Here is a 22,464-nt window from a genome sequence, read left to right on the forward strand (position 1 = left end):
TGCTGTGGATGAAGATGAAACAAAAACCTATGCTCTAAAACCTCAAAATAAATGTAAGTTAAACTTGAATTAACAGGTGAATTGTGGTTGATTATAAGCTATAAATTACACACTAAATGTGAATTGCAACTATGCCAGATCTCAGAAATGATTAGAGGTCCATGCCGCAAATAGATAATTTATTTAGTCACAACTTCTTCAAACTCTGTCTTCCTTATGAAGAATAATGGTGGCTCAGTGGTTAACACTGCTGCCTCACAGCGCCAGGGAGCCAGATTTGACTCCACCCTCAGGCAACTGTCTATTTGGAGTTTTCACATTCTCCCTGTGTCTGCGTGGTTTCCTCCCACGGTCTAAAGGTGTGCAGGCTAGTTGGACCAGCCATGCTAAATTGCCCACAGTGTCTACTGATGTGCAGGCTAGGTGGATTAGCTATGGTAAATGTGAGGTTACAGGGATGGGTTGAGTCTTGGTGGGATATACTTTGCATGGTGTGGATTTGATGGGCTAATTGGCCTGCTTTCACACACAGGGATTCTATGTTGCTAGGCATTAAGTTCTTTCCTACAGTGTGGCCTGGTTTCCATACGGCAACTGTACACAACTAACTTAACTTCCATGGGAATGATCTTCACCACAAATGGCAGACATCTGCAGAACCTCTGCACATCTTGGATGGTGTACATTCATCAGCTGCACCAGCTCTGTCTCTGACTGTCGACTCTGTCTTCTTCAGCTTGCTTGTACTATGCCAGGGAACTCATTATGTGCTTTGACCAAGCTTGGATGGCTTGTGTCCTCTTACATATTCTGAAACAGTTTCAATCTGCCTGGAAGTTTTGGCTTCCACATCTAAATTTCACTATTTTGTCTTAGAAACTAGGAGGTTATGTTCCTTTCTCTGTTCGTCTTTTCAGTTTCTATTTTCATTTAGGGCCTGTTTCAAAATTTACAAACTGTGAAAGCACAGATTCTATCACAGATCCCAGAAGGTGATACCTGGAAGAAGGAATTCAATTAGATATATCTGTAGAAATTGATTCCAGTTGAGGTTTGGCTGAAAAAAGGGGGCATAAATTTAAAATATTTACTTACAGATTGAATAAACAATTGCATTTACATCGAGAGCCACAAAAATATCAGGCTTGCTACCACTTGGAAAGCTGTAAGCAGACACAATTGATGCATTTAAAGTGAGGATTGATATTATGGAGGGAAGAAGAGAATAGAGGTTAAAGTGGGGACAGATAACTAAATGGGACAAGGCCCATGTGGAGCTTGAACAGTAGTTGGGTTGAATTTTTGGGCAATATTTAATCCTCTCTCCCAACATGAGTTTGGAAGGCCATGACGGTGGAAGGGGAAGCAATTAATGCCCATTGAAGAGTGTCATCTTATAGCTATATAATATAGCATTTGATGTTCCCTGTGCATTGTAGTCCCTTTTGCCAACAACAAATTTTCCTCATTATCAAGCTACTGAAAGAAATCTATATCAAGGAAAATTGAAGGATTTCTGAGAACCTATAGCATATGATAGTGTAATCAGCCTATTTAGATGAAGGAGAGCCAATAGTCGTAGTTGGTCAAAGTATTGTCTCAGTAACCTGATGACAACATGAACTGAGAGGGATGTTGGAGACGGATGGCTTTTCCAAAGATTGGAACCACCATAAATGGAAGTAATTTTAGTGTTGAGAAAGAAATCTAGGTGACAGTGATAGGTGCCAATCAACTGTAAAGCAACATCTATGTAATTGATAGAGCACAACTAAAAACCCGTCATTAGCCAATGTTACATCCCGCGGATGCTTGGAAAAAGGCATTGAAACGGCTAACAAAAAGTAATTCACAACTGATTTTGTTATTGTATGAAGGGTATTATAACTACATAATAACAGCAACATGAACATGATGGCTTCTTCAAAAACTTGAATTTGTTTCATGCATGCTGTCAGTCTGTGAAATAGCCTCGACAGATTAGAGGATGATAAATAAAACTTGCATTAACAGTGTAAGAAAATAACTTATGCTGAATAGTTAAGATACTGATGACATTCTGCATACATGTTCATGAACTATCAAGCAATGAAATAATTTAAAATGCTAAGTTCTTTCTGTGCATTTTCTAAATGCTCCATTAATATGAGACGGTTGTAACAAAGATTGAATAAAAGAATATGTCTTTAACTTTATTTGCATAGCAAATGTGTGTACGAAGAAATAAGATTGATATAGATGAGAGGGTTGAAGTAAGATAATTCAGTAACAGTAAGATCATGTTATCTTGTTCTTGGCAGGCATACAGTGCAAACATTAATGGTTTACAGGCACTAAATCGGTTTTGGATCGTTTCCAAAGCCTGGTTGTTGGAATCCAAACTCCAAACTAGAAGTTGATGCCTTCTACCTCCTCTACCCAGTGATGTTGGAGATATTATCCAGAGAAAATGAGAAATAAGTTTTTCATGTAAAAGCTAATTTAAATAAGCTAGAAAGTATATAACTCACTGTGTGATTTCCAGGGACAATTAAACTGGTCAACAAAGTCTGGAACAAAGTCTAAAACTGCACAGTATTCGCAAGATTTGAGGCATAATGGCCATCACTGAGGCTAGTAGAAATAAACTGTTTTACAATGTCCTGCAGAAAATCTGTGGATAAGGTGTTTGATGATTACTTACACGTATATTTTTCAGCTGCTATTCTATTTAAGGCTAGCCCATTATTAACACTGACAGGAAACTGCCTGAATTAACAGGGCTCTGCAAAATGAATGTGAAAGATGAACCTGTGAGTTAGTCAAAGTGAATACTGTGTTTCCTCAGACTAATGCCACACACTAGCTTGAGTCTGGTCGACCTTATTCTCTCATCCAGGTATATACAAACATACAGGCAGATTCATGTAAATTTATTTTCTGAACAGTATCAGTTCTTATTCCCTATCCTCAGAAATTAAGCTGAATTCTGTCACTGCACAATATATTCATAGAGCTCGAGCAACATTAAATTGTTGGAGTCTCATGAACTACAACCCTTCATATCAAAAATAATTTATTAGAACAAGATAGCACAGAAAGAATATGGATAATAAGCCTTTTATACTGCAATCTTGGAGTCAGTTGAAATAACTGATTAATTATGTTGTGGTTTCAAAGATGTATTTTGAGGCATTCTAGTTGTTCCTCTTATTTGGAATTAAAAATCATTTTAACCATGCGTCTATGCAGTTAAACATTTTTTCCACATATGCATGAAAACCCCATGTTATGCAGTTATTTTGTGTTAACTAAGTGTGATAACTCCAGATTTTCTACAATTAAAAATGTGTCTTAAAATAATATTGTGGCATTTTATAATTACCATACAGTTGTTCTGTTGAAATTGTTAAACATTTTGTAATGGGTAGCTTATTCAGAAAAGTGAGATAAAACCTTCCAAAATCACAAAGTGAAAACATGCTTATTTAAAAGCGTAACTCGGCAAAATGATGAAAAATTTGTTAAATGAAACATAGCTGCTGTAGCTGTTGTTGAGGGAAAAGAACTACTGAGAGGTTCCGATTCACAACAATGTACTATATAGAAAAGAAATGAAATCTTACCAAAGGACTGAATGCAGGTCTCAATTAGGTCATCCAAGCTAGCCCCTTTAGCTAGGTGTCCCAGGGACATCATTACGCTCACCCGAGTGACCTGAGCAAGGTTTAAGCTGGATACGCTGTAGTTTTTCTGCCTAGGAACAGTAGCAACTTTAAGGTTTGTGCATTCTTGCTGGGGTTTCCTGGAAGATGAAACAGCAGTTGGAGAAGTGTCAGATTGTTCAGCTGAATCTCACATGGGTATACCATCAGGGCACAGCACAGAGTATTAAAGCAAAACCCCCTCGAGGTGGACTGGTAGGAGCCATCATCCATTGGCAACTGAAGCAAATAACACACATTGTGGAGGCAGCATTTCATATGCAAATACAACCTCTTTTGGGAAAAAAAAGTTCACTGTAGCCTGTGAACACAGGCATGTTGTTTCAAATCAAATGGCCATGGAGAAGGCAGAATGCTATGTCTCACACCCACAGTGCATATGATTATATAGTTGAGACCCTTGTTTACTGTGTAATTACATAAAATACTTGTCCAATTTAGTATCTTAAAAACATATATTTTTGATGTAAATGATTTATGGCATGGAATTGATTGTTACAATTCAGCTAAATCTATAAGTATTTTTTTGTGAGCAGGAATTTAATATTCTTTCAGAATGTTCAAGAGAAACACTGTTCAATGCCACTTCTAAAAATTAGCAGATCATCTTAATTTCTATAAAAGAATAATAACATTTTAAGATGCAGAACTGAAATTTGCTGATCCTATTCTAACATTAAAGGAATTCAGAATATATAGTTTACAAGAACTAATTTTTAGAAATAAATATTTATTAAGTGCTCCAACTTATTTGCAAGATTCTATAATAGAGATTCTGATATTTTAACCAGTGTTTAGAATGCAAAATTTACACAATACCTTTAATATTTTAGGTGGTGTATGTTTATAAATGTTAAATGTAAATGTGGACATTGACAATATTAGCTGAGAATTATTTCAAAAGCAACTGCTAACTTTCATTCATTTTTGTGCAAGAGGATTTGAGTAAAGGTATAAAGCTGTCATACCACATTATAATTATAGAAAGCCCTGGTCAGAGCACACCTGGAATGCTGTGTGCAGTTTAGATTAGATTCCCTACAGTGTGGAAACAGGCCCTTCAGCCCAACAAGTCCACACTGCCCCTTGGAGCATCCCACCCAGACCCATCCCCCTATAACCCCCACACCCCTGAACACTATGGGCAATTTAGCATGGCCAATCTACCTAGCCTGCACATCTTTGGACTGTGGGAGGAAACCGGAGCACCTGGAGGAAACCCACGCAGACAGGGGGAGAATGTGCAAACTCCGCACAGACAGTTACCCGAGGCTGGAATTGAACCCAGGTCCCTGCTGCTGCGAGGCTGCAGTGCTAATCACTAAGCCACCGTGCCTTACTTACAGAAAGATATAGATATACTTCACATAGGAATAATGCAATAAAGCTTTGCTAAATAATTTCTGGGATAAAGGAATTGTCGTATGGGAAAAGATCTAACAGACTGGGCCTATATTCTCTGGAGTTCAGTAGAATGAGAGGTGTACTCATTCAAACATACAAAATTATAAGAAGGATTAACAAGATAGATGTAAAAAGGATATTTTCCCTGATTGGGGATCCAGAATGATGAGTCATAGTCTCAAAATAAGGGGTAGGCCATTTAAGACCGAGGTGAAGAGGAAATTGTTTCCTTAGAGAATGGTAAGTTGTTGGAATTTTCTGCTCCATAGGGCTATGGAGGCTCAATCAATGAGTGTATTCTAGACTGAGAACTCCTGTTGGGTTTCTACATATTAAAGCCATGAAGGGATAATGCAAGAAAATAGTGTTGCATGCGAAGATCAGCCAGGATCCCGTTGAATGGTAGAGCAGTCTCAAAGAGCTGAAAAGCCAACCCATGCTCCTATTTCGTATGTTCTTAGGAACATATTTTTATGATATGGATGAGTGACGAACTCAATCTTCCATGTCAAGCAGTAGAAATTTGCCCATGTAGTGCTGTTTCCAATGATGGTATGAAGACATATCACAATTCCCTGGATGGAGTGGTATTATAGACACACCTTTGTGGGCCATGACAGAATCAAGGCAGTCTAGCACTGCCATGCAAACTAATTTGTCTTTCAAAATTTCTTAAGGTACTTTGGGAGCTAAATGTAACTTGGTAAGGGACAGAAAATAGTCAAACACTTCTGCAAGTGGACACAGGTCCATGAAAAATCATTGATATCTATAGAATTAAATATTGTGCAGGGTATATAATGAATGGCAGGTGTGATATTCCTCATTTTGTATTCCCACCCAAGTTGAATATCAACTCCTTTAAGTTGCTAAATACCAAGTTTACAATCAGATGCACCCTTTAACAACTGAAGCATCATACAGAGGCGCATCAAAGAACAGACATGTTTACATCTCTTGATTAGTCACCAGTTTTAGAAATTGGGCATAAACTGCATAAAGCTACAGCGTTAAAGCTAAAGATAAGGTGTACCGAATTCAAAAAATACCATTTTATAGCCCTTTTAACTTCATTTGTGCTCAGCTTCAAAATTGATATTTAGAATAATAAGATTCTGTACAACAGAAGTCCCTGACTCTGGGTCACAGCCTCTTGTGGGATAGTGAGGCAAAATTTAGGGATTGCGACTTCAGAGGTAAAAATGCTGTAGTGCTTGAACTGATTCCTGACAATGGCAAGTTGCCTTTAAATCCTTGCTTTTTTTATTGGTAGACGTAACCTGATGTACTGATCATAGGCCCAATTGCTGCAGCAAAAAAAGGCCGTAAAAAGATAGTTTTTATTATCCACCATCCTCACCATCCACTGCTGTACTATTCTCATAAGCTACAAATTATCACTGTGGGGCCATACAAATTCTGAGGCATTAAAATGGGTCATACTGGGAAAATATTTGGGAAGCACTGCCATACAATCTTCTGTCTCATTTCTGTACTATCCTTAAAGGAATAAACTAAAACAAATTTTAAAAATTAAAACATAAAATTGATGAAAGCACTTAGCAGATCAGGCAGTCTCTAAAGGCAGCGAAACAGGCTTTTTTCCATAATCAGTTCTAACAGGCATCATTTTTCATGAGTGTTGCCTGGCCTGCCAGAAGCTTCCAATATGCCATGTTTTATTTCAGATTTCTGCAGCATGTTGCTTTTTGTTCCGAAGTAACGAATATTTTAGGATCAACCTTCCAATTACAAAAAAAACTTGCATTTATGTAACATCTGTAACAAAATGTTGCAAAATACTTTCCAACAACATTATCAAACAAAATTTAACATCTAAACGCATATCCAAAGTTTAACATCCAAGCATCAAAGTAAATTGTCAAAAATTTGGTCAGGGGTTTTTTCAAGGAGGGTGAAGAAGGAAAAGAAATTGACAGTTGGAGAGGTTTGCAGATGGAATTCCAGAGCTTATGTCAGAGGCAACAGTGACCAATTTGTTGGTGTTGTATCTTCGTGAGAGCTTTTATTCCCTTTGGGAATTAGTGGTGAAATATAGGAAGGACTAACTGGCTGATTATCAACCTGTTTAAACCGCCTCATAAATAGTCTTTCTGCAGTGACCAAATCTTGGAGCTGAACTTTAAGTCACAGTTTCCAATGCAGAGGCAGGGATGCTTCCTAGGCCCAAGAGCTTCACAGATACTCCAACACTTGGTAACCAGCGACATCTATCCTAATGATACACTGCCTTTCTCTCCCATTAGAAAGTGAACAAGCTGTTACCAGATAAGACATTTTCTGTCAAACAAATATCCTAATTAACCATCACCATGAGGTTTACGGCTACATATTGATTCAGATATGAAAATTAGAGAAGCTCATGAGGCCAGAAATAGATATGCAGGCACTTGAATTCTAGTGTACAAGAGGAGATTACGGAGATAGGAAGGTACTGGTTTATGTGCATTGATTTTCAACAAAGGCCTTCTTTTCTCAAAACTGACTTTTCACTTTGGCTGGACAAGGCCATGTGCAGGCCAATGATGTGTGGATGACCCAAGCCTACATGCAACATAAAGATGAGTGATGTGCAAGCTGGCCTTTTGTAACCAGGAGAAGATGGAGTTGTGTGCATGAGTGAATGGGGTGGGGCAATGGATGCTCTTCACTCCTTCAAAGGCAAAAGTTCAATCATGGTATATGAGTGTTGCTGAAACTAGGGGTGCCAATGTGGTCTGGGCAGGTATCATCACACAACTATCTGTTCTGCACCTCCAACAGTTGGTTACCAGGACATACCATAATGGAACATTGCCTTTCTCTCCATTGTAAATTGGAAACTTAAGAAGCTGTTATGAGATAGGACTTTTTTTTGTCATACATCCTATTTTACCATTTGGATGAGGTTTATAACTGAAAAATGAATGCTTACAAAGAAAATTGGAGTAACCTTCTTTAATGTCAAGCATATTTCCCTTGATTGCTGAAAGCAGTGCCCTGGATATTAACCTGGAGTTTTGGTACCCCTAGCTGAATGTGTAACAAAGACCAGTGCTGGCACTACAGTACACTGCAAGTGTGGAAGAATGAAGTCCAATGTATGTTGTCCTAAACACTTCAATAGAGAAATGTCACATTCCATCAATTTTGTGACCTTGGGGTTTCCCTTCAAAACAATTGATCTTTTATGCAAAAACAGGAATTACTGGAGAAACTCAGCAGATCTGGAAGCATCTGTGGGGAGAAAATGTTTCATCTGGTTTTGTTCCAGATTTCCGGCCACTGAGTTCCTTGTTTTATTTCAATATGTTAGACATGCTGAAACTTCTCCATATTTTGTTCTGTTTGTCAAACACTAGGGGCAGGAATGTTCCTTATAAAAACACATAAACTTGTATAACTGCCAGTGACCTTTACATTTACAAATGGTTATACATCAGTGTTGGTTCACTAAAATCAGCACTTTCCTTCTGGATGAGTGGGGAAAAACTGAAGAGAAAGAAATATGAATCTATGAAACATGGAAGGTTGAAAACATTTTCAAGTGTACTTTGTTCCCAAACTATGTATGCTGTCTAAGACCCTAGGCTACAGACAACTTACTTAATTGCATGAAGTTCTGCAAGTTTTTTCTTGTTCTCCAAAGATGAGCAACGGCTTTCAACATATTTGTTTACCATATACCATCAGCTTATAATAACTAGGTTTCACTAACAAAAAATCTTAAAAGTCCTCCTTACATCATAATCCAATATGTGAAGAAAACCATAAGAGGCAATGCTAGTTTTGATTTGGTATTTGTAAATAACCCAGGAAATGGAAGATTTACCATTGTTGCACAATCGCAGAATTATAAATATCAACACGATCTGAAGATCAAGAGCTTTGTGTATAAGAGTAGATTTAAATTTGAAGAAATGAGTGAAAACTAAATTAAATGAATTAAATAGGAGATTTAAAAATTCTTGTCCTTGCTTTCAAATTTGTCCATGGTCTCATCCTCTGCCTATCTTTTATAAACTGTTTCAGCTTTGTATCCCTGTAAGATATCTGCACTCTCCCAGTTTTGGTTTCTTGCATATTGCTGACTTGTGGAAAGCCCCAATAACAGATTGGAAGCTACTTAAAGAATAGGAAAGAAATATTTATTAGAGCATTATGCTAAATTTGGAATCATGCATTAGGCCTGCGTGCTGCTACCAGTACTGTTTCTAATTTGCATAAATGAACTGGATTCATAACTATGTTGAAGAGTAATTATATTTGTGCTAGATCTCCAAAAATTATGGAGGCCATCAAATTGGAAGAAACAAATCATAAAATGCAGACAGAGCTGGACAAAAGATGTAAGTGGGTTAAACAATGCTAGGTTAAATTTAATAAGTGCAGGTTTAAACAGGGAAGGACTCTTTTCAGATAGTTATCAGGTACTTCTTCGTAAGATGAGTGATCTAAATGAATAAACTTACAGCTAAAGCAGAGAAAGTAAAAACACTGCAATTTTGTTTTAGAAATACGGCAAGAATTTGAAAATGTTGTAGATGGATTCATCAAGTTGAACCAAATAGCCTTCCTCAGCCACTATTATCATGTGAAGTTAACAACTGCCATGTTCTTCTAAAAGATTGGAGGACATCTATTTTTATCCATCTTTATTTTGTTCTTTCACAATCATAACCAGATGGCCAGTTCATTAGTTGTTAAAAAAGAGTTATGTGATGCAACAGTAATTACTTTTACCATGGGTCTATCCACAGATCTGTTACTCGCAAAGCAGCTGCTAATTTTAAAATGTTATTCTGTGCTGGCAATACAATATGAATGCTTGCTTTTGTCTACATTGTTAATACTTCCATATTTAAGGTCTAGTTGAAACAACTTCAATAATACAACAGAAAATTACTGCAGATGCCATAAATCAGAAATGCAGATAGACAGTGATGAAAATACTCACCAGATCTGCCACCAGTATAGAGTATTTTTCATGTCAATGATCATTCTGATAACAGATCACTGACCTGAAATATTATCTCATTTACTCTCTCCGCACATGCTACCAGACTTGTTGATTCTCTACAACATTTTCTGCCTTTAGAACAAATTAATTACTGGGTTTTAATAACATAAATGTTTTCCTCATTGTTAAAATGCTGTTGACTTTACAAAAGTATTACACAGTTAAAAATTTGACTTTCATAAAACCAAAGACTTCACTTTTCACATATCTCTTAACCTATCAAACCAACACAATTTGTTAACTCATTTACTTAATCGGTTCAGATCCCCACATATATACATAGTTACACAGAGATTTAAAAAGCCATCTCGTCCATATCCTTGGAAAAGTTATGAACAGCAAAACCAGGAACACATTATAATCTCCGAAATAACTCCTACTAACAGCTGGTAATCTTTGCTTTTTGTCAGTTTCAGTTTGGATGCACAGAAAAATTAAAGCAAGAAATTAAATTTCCAGTTGCACCTGCATGAGTAATTCCTTTTCACTTGCACGCATAAAAGATCAGGAAAGAATACAGATCGGGTGGGGGAAGGTGATAGGAAAACCATTGGCCTAATTATAAATGTGTTAATTGAAGATACAGTTAACATTGTTTTTATTAATATGTGAAAGAATTATTTCTGATGGTCTTGTGGAAAAAGTGGTGCCCTTGCAAAACTCTAACTGTTAGTTAAGGTGCAAATTTGAAGAACACACCATGGACGTTCATTTATGCCATTCCCAGGAAAAATGAAACTACCAAACAAGTTTAGCAAGATGTTTTAAAATGAAGGCTGAAGTCTGATTACAACACTGAAATAATATGTAATTTAGAGCTATAAGTTTATGAGCATAAGTCACATCAAATAATATTTCCTATAGTTGCCTGACACCAAGGATAAACATTGAACTTTTTGGCTCAGTAGTTTAAATTGGTGAAAATATGAAGTTTTCCAAACACGTTGTGAAAGCTGAGTTACAAATCAGCCAGGTGCAAGAATATTTTGCACTATTTAAGGTAGAGTTATCCTTAAAAGTATTTTAATCTCAAGAAGCTGAAACAGTATTTCAAAATAAGTCCAGCATTAGCGTGGTCTGTAACTCACTATACTCCCGAATCTACAATTGTCCGATCTAAAAATGGGAAAACCCCCACTAATCTTTCTTTTGATGCAAAGGAATTAGAGACAAGTCATTTGCAGTTCAGTCTCCTCTAAAACCGATATAAATTCTATATCCTCAAAAGACAGTTCTAATAGTTCTGAATGTTGCAAATTGTCTCGTCTGAGTTAAGTCTCTCAACACAAACTCTCAATATCAGCCTTTCAGGCATGCAGTACATTAACATAGTAAACAGAACATAAAATCTTTTACTGCATCTGGATTTTATGAACCATTAAATTATCAAGATATAATAGAATGCCTTTCCTCAAATGCTGCTGACATTAGCTTCATTGAAAAATTCAAAACGGAGATTGATAGATTTTTATTGGACAAGTGTACAAGGAGTTATGGAACCAAGGTGATATAGATTTTATCAGGATGTAGTGAAATCCTGATTTAATATATTGGGCTTGATAGGCTAAATAGCCTACTCCTCTTTCTACATAAGATGAAAACTGTTACTGTCTGCAATTAATGAAATGAAATGACAGGTATACAACATTGTCTGAAGAAGGGTCTAGGCCCGAAATATCAGCTTTCCTGCTCCTCTGATGCTGCTTGGCCTGCTGTGTTCATCCAGCTCTATACCTTGTTGTCTCTACAAGAATATTATAGAATAAAAATTCTACTTACATAACAAAATTAACTGCACTGTGAAGCAGTTCAAGAATGCTATAGTTATCAAAGAGTAAAACTAGTCATAACAAAGAAAATCCTTTACCTTGATCTGCGAGAATAAAATAGCTACAAGACTGTAAATATGATAATAAAAAAAGTGAAGTCCAAGCTAACTTTAACTCACCGAGTTTCTTTGAATTTCTCTAATGTTCCCATATTATCCGTAGGCTGAAATGTTGCATTTTGTTGGTATCTCATCGCTCATGCAATAGCACAGACAATAAAGTGAAGAGTTCATCTCATGCTGCTTGTGCAACGACTGAATCCTCTGTCAAGGCTGTTGTTAATGTGTCTTCAAAGGAAATTTATTTTAAGAGTGATGCAACTTTCCAACTGGTGTTCTGAGATCTTATCGTCACTGCAGCCAGGAAGTAGCTACTTGTCTGAAAGGGCAGAAGTGTTTGCTAGTCATTGTAAAGTCTATTTCTAACCTGGTATGCAAATAAAACACAGCCATACCTTTAACATGCTGTAACAAGCACAGGGAATAATGTTGGTTGATATTACGCATGGCAATGTAATGATAATTACAAGTAGCATTACGCTCAGATGTTCAGCAACAAACACTTGCATTTTGTAGGCGCTCTTTTAGTTGTTATTTTTCATAGATTCAGAATAGGTAAATTTAAAATTTGTCACCATTACAAATGGCTTTTAGTCGATGGCAGAATATGAGGTGAAAATGTTTTTAATAGGACGTGAAAAATTGTGTAGTATACAGTAGCTGCAGTCTTGAATTAAATTAGTGAAGTTTTAATCAAAATAATGTTTAGGTTTCTTGATTAAAGTCAGAAGTGACACAACTCCAGGTTATAGCCCAAAAGGGTTTATTTGAAATCACACAGGCTTTCAGAGTGCAGACCCTTCATCAAGTGCAGTGAGAGAGCAGAGCACATAGGCCAAGAATATATGAGCAGAGAGATCAAGGGCAGAGATATCAAAATATCATACAACTGGTTAGAGTGGAGTGTCAGATGATAAGTCTCTGCAGGTGACCAAGAGTGTTAAATGGTGAGTAAAGTGTTCACAGCTGAATAACCAGCGAAGGGATGACTTATAATCGGACTAAATGAGACAGAGAGATAATTACAAAATATCAAAAATAAGGTGGTGTTGGAGACAAACTAAATGACTGGAATTGCATTGCTGAAGTCAAAACTATACAAACTAATTAAGTTAGAGACTACAATTCATCAAGGTGATGCTGTCAAAACAGGACAGTAACGAAGTACAGATACAGAACAGTATGGTGGGATCACCTGTAGCATGACATGAACACAAGATCACGGTTGAGACCATCTTCATGGTACCCAGCTTGGCTATCAGTCTCTGCTCGGTGAATCTGCATTGTTGTGTATCTTAAAGTCTACCTTAAAGGACGCTTACTCAAAGATCAGAGAGTGAATGCTCTCGACCCCTCTCTTGCAGGGAACATTCCTGTCTGGCAATTGTTGCGCAGTGTCCATTTATCCATTGTTATAGCATTCAAATGGTCTCGCCAATATAAGACACCTCGGGGCATCCTTGCCTGCAGCATATGAGATAGACAATGTTGGCCGAGACAGATGACAATCTGTCATGTATGTGCTGGGAGGATTTCCCATGTGTGATGGGTAACCATGTCAATGATCTGATTCAACTTGCAGAGGTTGGTGTGGCAGAGTTGTGTAGTGTTGTGCAGGGTTCCCAAGCAGAATATGAGTTGCTGTTCCTGCAACCTTCGGGTGGCATCATTGTGGCACTGCACTAGGTCCATGATGGACATGTTGTCTAAGGAATGGGAGGGGGAGTTAAAATGGTTCGCAACTGGGAGGTACAGTTGTTTATTGCGAACTGAGCGGAGGTGTTCTGCAAAGCGGTCCCCAAGCCTCTGCTTGGTTTCCCCAATGTAGAGGAAGCCGTACAGGGTACATTGGATGCAGTATACTACATTGGCAGATGTGCAGGTGAATCTCTGCTTGATGTGGAAAGTCATCTTGGGGCCTGGGATGGGGGTGAGGGAAGAGATGTGGGGGCAAGTGTAGCACTTCTCCTGTCAATTTTCCACTACATGGGTTAAGTTAATATAACACGGGTACAGGATAAGATGAGACTACAACTTCTAAAAGCAATAACTTAGGACAATATTAATAGCCATGTGTACAAAGGTAGCTTTATAAACAAAAACGTATGGATTTGATAAAGAGAAATGATTTTTAAGTAACTTATTTGAGTTTTTTGACTGGGTAACAGTGGGTTGATATGAGGCTATTGATGCAGTTTGTGTGAAGTTCCACAATGCACTTGATACAATGACACGTCACAGATTTGTGAGAAAAGTTAGAGCTCGTGGAATAAATGTGACCGTAACAAAATAGATACAAAATCAGCCGAGTGACAGGAAACAAACAGTAGTAGTTAATTGTTGCCTTTGTTGGCCTGAGGATGGTTCATAGTGAGGCTTCCCAGGGCTCCCAAACTGTCATCTAGCGCCAGGATTATCCTTAATCTTTTGAGCCAAATTATCAGCTTTGAATTGTATGCTCCCTTGTTAACCTTATGAAATGAGGAAATTTATCAAACATCTGTTTGAAATTCGTTTAAGCCTCTTGTAAGATTTTCATCTACAGTTTGGGAGGTAATCCGACCTGATTACATGTCTTTTATCTTACTTGCCTTATTTAAATTTTGTTGAATTCAATTGAATGAAATCAGGAAAGTTCTATCAAGAATGCAGGACTTTTATATTTACTGCATTATCCTTGCCTAGTCACTTCTGAAAGAATTCTAGTAATTAATAAAGCTTATTCTAGTAGCTGCTTCTTCAATGGCAAAGCCGGAAATCATACGAGACTAGGTTATAATTCAGCAGGTTTATCTGAAAACACAAGCTTTCGGAATCTGTTGGACTATAGCCTGTGACAACACGGTGTAGAGCTGGATGAACACTGCAGGCCAAGCAGCATCAGAGGATCCGGAAAGTTTGACGTTTCGGGTTGAGACTTTCTGAAGAAGGGTCTCGACCTGAAACGTCAAACTTTCATGCTCCTCTGATGCTGCTTGGCCTGATGTATTCATCCAGCTTCATACCGCGTCATCTCAGATTCTCCAGCATCGGCAGTTCCTACCAGGGCTAAGCCTGTGTCATGTGATTTCTGACTTTGTCCATGGCAGTCCAACACTGGCACCTCCACATCTTCTATGACAGGTTTTCCAATTATCTTCTGCTCCCTATTATTAAACTAGTTGCAATTGTGCTAACTGACTTGTGTAATGACTGTGTCTATTTCTTTTGTGCTTTCAACAAGTGTGGACTGAAATGAAAAAGAACCATTTTAAAAAATATTGTTTGAAAGATTGATGGCAATTTTGAAAGCAAGTAATTTGACACCCATGACAGGCGTCATGTCAACAATTTTTTGAACAAGCAGTAATTGGATTTTTAGTTGCAGGTGACTTCAAGCTGGTTGGGTGTTCAGATACAGCCTCTGTTTGCAATAGCAACTGATTGATCTATGGACTATTGACCAATTATCAACGACGGAGATAATTATGCCTGTCAAAAACTGTCTGATTGGTTCTCAGGTCAATGAATAGATTGGAGCTGGGGATGAGCGCGAGAGAGAGAGAGACAGAGAGGGAGAGAGATAGGGAGAAAGAGGTGTTATGTCTTCTCCAGATCGTGTCCAGGGGTGGACAGAGTCAGAAGTTACACGGCACCAGTCACACTAAGCTTGTTGGACTATAACCTGGTGTAGTGTGACTTCTGACTTTTCCCCAGATCGGGAGCAGTTTCCGTGTTCTCAGCAGTAAAAGCTTATCGTAAACCTCATGAGCGAAAGACATTTTATAACTGAATCAGCCACCTAGTGTCTCTTATCAACCTGTGGAAGCATCTGGAGAAAGACAATGAAGAAATGTGCTAGCGAGTGGAAGTGTCATAAGGATTACCTTAACAATAGAACCTGGGAACAAACACCACTGAACTATCTTTCCAGCCTTTCCCCACTAAACATAAGCTATTTAAATCTGTATGCTTTTTGGTCTATCTCTATGTAAGGGACACTTTTAAATGTATTAGAGCTTTAATTAAGTGTTACATGCTGACAGTTTGTAACTGCTTACCTGTAGCTAAAGTCTAATGCCTTGTAATAAATAGTTAAGCACATTCAGTACAGAAATCAGATAGATTGGAGAATTTTATATACTACATTGGACTTTTGTGATGACTTCAGGAAGTGCAAGGCTTGGTTTCCAATGTGCTACCTAATGATTTGCCATCAATTCTAGGAGCCTAAATATTTCTAAAAATTCTGAACAGTGGGACTCTAGCAACCGTCTTCTAAAAATTGATGTAAATTCCACCCATTAGATCATACATTTGGGATAGTTCCCATTGAACAAACTAACGGTTGCTTATAACCTGGGCCCTTCTTTAGATTAACGTGGATCCCTTTCTGTTCGACTATTTTCTGTCTTTAAAAGCAATTAGCCTATTATTGCAGCATTAATGTCTTGAGAATAGATTCTTCTTTTCCGAACATTATAATAATCAAGGTGAAGTAACAAGATCCCTAGGGCAAGTGGCAAACGCACTAAAGTAAAAGAGGATGAAAATCAAAAAGTAGCAATGAGATGAAGCCATAATTGAGCTTCAAAAGCTTAAATTAAAGAGGGGAAGAAGATAGACTGGAAGAAAGCCCAAGACAGATTAATAAGGGTGAGACAGAGAATCAGAGAGGTATTGTAAATCGAACTGCTTGATCAGATCATCTGTTTTCCCTGAGAAGTGAGACACTTTTTTTAAAATTAACCTCTTCCAGTGCAGCTAGAGGCTTAACGTGCAGTTGGCTGTGAACAGTGAAGCGAAAATTTTGGTTCCCAAATGTAGCTGGCTATTTCACCATTCTGTGTGAGCCCTGAGGAACAGCTTCTGTCCACATCCCCAAAGCAAGCCTTTAGCTTCCCCGAGTCCTGGCCTCCAGGCTACTCTGAGGTGACCTGATTGCAAGTATCTCCAATGTTTACTCTCCCAATTGCTAATCTCCTTCTCCATCCAGCTCTTCTAGTTCCTAATTGGAGTCTCCTTCTTCATTTCCATCTTAATTGTTGACTGTTCATCCTCTTCTTTACAGATTTCACCACACCCACCCCATCCAATTGCTTCCTTTCTGCATCCCAATTGTTGGTCCCTCTCAATTTGTGATCCACCCCCTTGCTGATTGCAAGACATCATTCCCAAGTTTTCTTCAAGGGGGCTTTCATCCACTTTATTTCATCCATTAGCTGCTCATTTGGTCAGCCACCCATGGAAAGGTACCTTTTAATGAGGTATGTCCAATTTTTTGTCATTGATATTCAGTTGTGCAGTAAGTGTAGAATTGAGCACGGTGAGAAAGATGTGTTTCTCTGCCCTGCCACACAATTTTCATGTAAGTCAATTCAACTTGGGTCATCACATTTTTATGTATGAGTCGAAGCTCCATCTAATGTTTAAGCTCCTAATCAAGGCTGACATGCCAGAGAGTGCTGATATAGTTTACCTAATGCCGTGGACAACAACACTTCCTTAAAGTTTATATCCAGAGAATACCAGATTTACAAATCATTCCTGAGGCTGCTTCTTACGGCATCTTATTTGTGGAGAATGTTTTCTTCATTTCTTTGTATTAATTATAGTATTCTTTTAGCTGTTACGTAGGTGCAAGTAATCTCTTGGACAAGCATTTCTTCTTCATATTGGGTGGGATTGTGGCTCAGTGGTTAGTACTGTCGCCTCACTATACCAGGGTCCCGCATTTGATTCCGTCTCAGGTTACTGTCTGTGTGGAGCTTGCACATTCTCTGCAATCTGTACTTGTTTCTTTTGGGTGCTGTGGATTCCTCCCAGAGTCCAAAGATGTGCAAATTGGGTCTGGGTGTGATGCTCTTGGATGGGTTGGTGTGGACTCAATAGGCTGAATGGCCTGCTGCCACACTGGCAGGATTCTATGATTCTGTAATTGTGTTTTGCAGCTGTGCTGCATTATTGTAGAAGATTAGCTCACACATCTATTTTGTTCATCACAACAGCAGGTCTGGAATTACTGACAGATATTCTGAGGTTATAAGTAAGATAATCTTTCTGTGAAAGGGCATTATGAAAACTGATACAAGCCAAAAAGTCATGGAATGTAAATTCTAAGAATGTAATTCTATAATTCAATGACTATTGGGAAAATTCCTGCCGTGATTATACACAGTCATAGAGTCATACAGATATACAGCAGGGAAATAGACCCTTCAGTTAAACTTATCCATGTGACCAGATATCCTAAATTACTCCAGTCCCATTTGCCAGCATTTTGTCCATATCCCTCCAAACCCTTCCTATTGATATAACCACCCCTTGAGTCCCTTTTAAATTTTTCCCCTCACCATAAACCCATGCCCTCTAGTTGTGGACTCCCCCCTGCACCCTTCCCCCATCCCCCCCCCCACCCGGAGAAAAGACCTTGTCTATTTACCTATCCACGTCCATCATGATTTTATAAATGTCTAGAAGGTCACACCGTAGCCTCTGCCGTGCCAGGAGAAATAGTCCCAGTCTGTTCAGCGCCTCCCTATAGCTCGAATTCTCCAACTCTAGCAACATCCTTATGAATTTTCTCTGAACCCTTTCAAGTTTCACAACATCCCTCGTATGGCAGGGAGGGCAGAAGTGAATGCACTATTCCAATAGTGGTGTAATCAATGTCCTGCTCAGCCACAACAATGACCTCCCCAACTCCTATACTCAATGCACTGACCAATAAAGGCAAACATACCAAACGCCTTCTTCATTATCCTGACAGAAACCATAGAATGCTATACCTGGAAGTATCAAAGAATTTGCGATAGACATTTCAAAGGAACAGTCATAATTCACAAACTGAACTATAGTCTCCAAAGTTGCAGAAATAATGGAGGTCAATTATCACCTCAGTAAACACTATCTCCTGTGAGTTATATCCTAGGCTGTGGATATATGAGGTGAAAGAAACTATTTCTGTGAAAGAGACAACAAAGTGTGGAGCTGGATGAACACAGCAGACCAAGCAGCATCTTAGGAGCACAAAAGCTGACTTTTCAGGCCTAGACCCTTTCTGATGAAGGGTCTAGGTCCGAAATGTCAGCTTTTGTGCTCCTAAGATGCTGTTCAGCCTGCTGTGTTCATCCAGTTCCACACTTTTGTTATCTCGGATTCTCCAGCATCTGCAGTTCCCATTATTTCTATGAAAGATACGTTTGCATTTTCCATTTCCACGAATACACAAGAGAAGATGTTAAAAGCAACTATTGCAGTCTTGGTGTTGATGTGATAATATGGTGCTCTTTGGGCTAGTATAATCTTCAAAAGTTACAGCTAAAGAACATTTAATAGGTGCCTCTGCTCTGGCAGGAGCAGAAAGCTTCTCCCAATGTTTGCTGGAAGCAAATCATAAAACAAAAAAGAGTGAAGGAAACAGGACAACTCCCTTTTGCTAACTTGCAGAACCAGTAAGTTCCAGACAAACAGCTCAATTGCCAAAATCAGTGCTACCAAAATCATTCAATTTAACATCAGCGATGATTCACCCTCTATTCCCCACATGCAACCCAAAGACTGATTTATACATCTTTTTATCTTAACTGCTGTGTGTTGTCTCATTCCTCATTTTAATCCGTATGCAAATTTGTGGCGTTTTATTATTCATTGGTACGTTTTAGTACCTAATAAACTTACTCTGTCCTTAAACTAAGGACGCCTGATTAAATTGACTCCTTTTAAAGTATAAATACAACGAAATTGGGAACGTTATCCATGAAGGAACTGATTAGTTGTGACGAACTGAGGCGCGTGGGATATAGCTGAATAAAAAGGGGGAGCCAGTCCCTCCTGCCTAACGTGGGAGTATAATAATTTCTGCGGTGTCATCTGGAATCATAACGAATTGAGGAGCCTTGCCCAAGGACTGGTCATAACAGCTTTCACACATGGCGAATTCTTGGGCTTTATAAAGAGATATTTAACCGAGGTACAATGAAGCATTAAAAGCGCAGAAGTAATCAATCCACAATGCCCCAGTGCACCACTTGAGACAAGCAGCGATACAGTAACAATGGCATTTTCTACAATAGTACACCTCCACATCGTCCTGTCTTGGAACTATATCGGGGTTCCTTCACTGTCATTGGGTTAAAATCTTAGAACTCCCTCCTTTATTGAGTCGCTGTTGTACTTAGAGCAAGTGAGTAAAGCAACTCGGGATGGGCAAGAAATGCTGACCCTGCCAGCCATGTCCACATGCTCTGATTTTTCCTACGGGTGGCTGGCTGGCTTTTCTCCCGATCGCGAATACACGGTCTTTAATCCTATCCATCTTGCAAGACTAAAGGTGAAACTTTGTCCCTGTTTTCATCGCTGCTGCGGTCACTCTCTACCAGTCATCATGTTTCGCTGACTGACCGCCGGACACTTCCTACCTAAAGTCGTAACGCTCTGAAAGTGGTAAATTCGCTTGTTCATTTTCTTTTTTCCTTCTCCGTCGCCCGGGTTTCTTTTCCTTCTGGTGGGGGTTCAGATCTGCATCACTGCAGGCATCTCGCATTTTTCAAGATGATCGCTCATGGTACCTTGCGCTGCTTGACACCTCTTGTAGAATTTGGTGGCGGATCGAGATTGTTTGGGGTAGGTTGCTGCCCTTATTCCTTGTTTGTGCTTGTTTTCCCTTGTGTCCATTTTGTGCTAATGGTGGGGCATATACCACCATGCAGTGCTACAGAATAGGCACTATCCTTAGTTAATAAGAAGGCTTGCAGCATGATAGCAATAAGTACAACTACATTTAGTTGGACATGATTATTAGGACCTTAGGGAAATATACATCCCTGCAAAAGTCCAAGCACAGCTCCTTATCCCCACCGTCTGACTGTGCGAGACTTAACTGAAATGTGTGGAGTCAATGTAACTTGAACATTAACCCATCAAGAACCATTTTGTTATGCAATAATTACCTCTGACAGCAATTTTTTAAGGTTTTTACATATAGGGTAAAAATACTAACATAAATAATCTATTTGAGTTTGCCCTTAGTTTTGAACTTATTATACTTTAAACTTTAGATGGCTTCACAAGATGCAAAATAATGGCCTTCTGAATAATGTTTTGTTGAATAGAAAGGTTATGAAGACAGCACAACTCAGTCACATTTCATATTTTTTTTGTGGAAATCCCCATGTGTTACTTTCAATGTGCTTTAAGAAAATGTAATTTTCCATTTCCCTGTGAAAATAGTCAGTGTTTCTGAGCAGATAATGGACTAAATTTTGCTGCCATACTACATCTAGCAGCATGCTCTGTTGGCTAGACATTTCCCTGTAACATCTGGCTCAGAAAACTTTACCCATAAAGTCATTTAAAGTGTGAACTGGTAATGGTGCAGTGAAGATAACAGAACGACTGGGATCTGAGACAATATAAAGGTATCTTCATAACCAAGAGACTTAATCAGACAAAGCAGGATAACTAAATAGGAGGGTAATTTTAAAAGGTGTATTTAAAATTATTTCAGGTAGAGAAAGAAATATTTAGAGAGAAAGAAGATTGAATTATGATTTATATGAAGCAAAAAAGTACAAAACAAAAGCAAAAAAGAACATTTAAAATTTGACTCCAAAACCTGAATGAGCAAGATTCCATACTTGAAATAGTTGATGATGAACAAAGCGATCATAATTAATTAGTCAAAGCATAGTTGCAATACTAATTATGAGCCCTAAATACTTGTGATGGATTTATTTGCTTCTGTTGCACAAATTTTACCTTCAAATGCATTTCAATGTGATATATAGAACAGACTGTCATTCATACAATGGTTGTGATGCAACAATGCAACTTTGGCATCTTTTCATTTACTTATTTAAATTTCTGTATGAATGAAGCATAATTGGCACTGAACACCTTCAGCCATTATCTTGTCAACAAACTGGCTTAATATCATGAATGAAACTGATATGAATCATTCACATTGTGGCTAGCAGAACTGATGGTTGGAATACATGTGTAAGTGGGGTTGCTGAATATCCTGCCATTTGGAAAAAGAAGATTTGAAAGCTATGAATGCTGCTTAGGTCATGCACTGAGCATATTTACTTGAAGAGGAAGTGTACTAGATGTAGTATTTTGCCATGGATAGAGAATTGGCTAATGGGCAGGAAACAGTGAGTGCGACAAGACTTTTTTTTAATGTTGGTGAACTGTGAACAGTGGGGTTTCATAAGGGCCACTGCTGGGTTAGGAATTGTTTACAGATTAATGAATCAATGGGGCTCCATGGGCCAGTGCTGGGTTAGAATCCGTTTACAACATAAATGAATGACTTGGAGGAAAGAAGCAAATGCAGTGTAGCCAAATTTGCAAACACAAACATAGGTAGAAGGGCAAGTTCTGAGAGAAATACAAATATGTGAATTTACTCATTTTGGAAGGGAGAGAAAAGGAAAGAGAAAACTGCAGAAAGCTGAAAAGTACAG

General features: G+C 38.4%; 1 protein-coding gene and 1 long non-coding RNA gene across 3 annotated transcripts in view; one reads left to right on the forward strand and one right to left on the reverse strand.

Moving 5' to 3' along the window:
- LOC125455630 (uncharacterized) overlaps positions 1-3,166 on the forward strand; it is a 56,486-nt gene extending 53,320 nt beyond the window's left edge. The window contains exon 6 of the long non-coding RNA XR_007248279.2: positions 2,301-3,166. This is a non-coding gene — a long non-coding RNA (uncharacterized LOC125455630). The remainder of the gene's footprint in view (positions 1-2,300) is intronic.
- LOC125455629 (RAS guanyl-releasing protein 1-like) overlaps positions 1-20,781 on the reverse strand; it is a 103,127-nt gene extending 82,346 nt beyond the window's left edge. For both annotated transcript variants that reach the window (XM_059649211.1, XM_059649210.1), the window contains exons 1-2: positions 20,416-20,781; positions 3,606-3,784 (exon numbers count right to left, since the gene is read on the reverse strand). In XM_059649211.1, coding sequence (XP_059505194.1) covers positions 3,606-3,784; positions 20,416-20,540 — 304 coding nt within the window. In that variant the 5' untranslated portion in view covers positions 20,541-20,781. The remainder of the gene's footprint in view (positions 1-3,605; positions 3,785-20,415) is intronic.
- Positions 20,782-22,464: the final 1,683 nt, after the last annotated feature.

Source organism: Stegostoma tigrinum, chromosome 10 (assembly GCF_030684315.1).
Source record: "Stegostoma tigrinum isolate sSteTig4 chromosome 10, sSteTig4.hap1, whole genome shotgun sequence".
Taxonomy (NCBI): domain Eukaryota; kingdom Metazoa; phylum Chordata; class Chondrichthyes; order Orectolobiformes; family Stegostomatidae; genus Stegostoma; species Stegostoma tigrinum.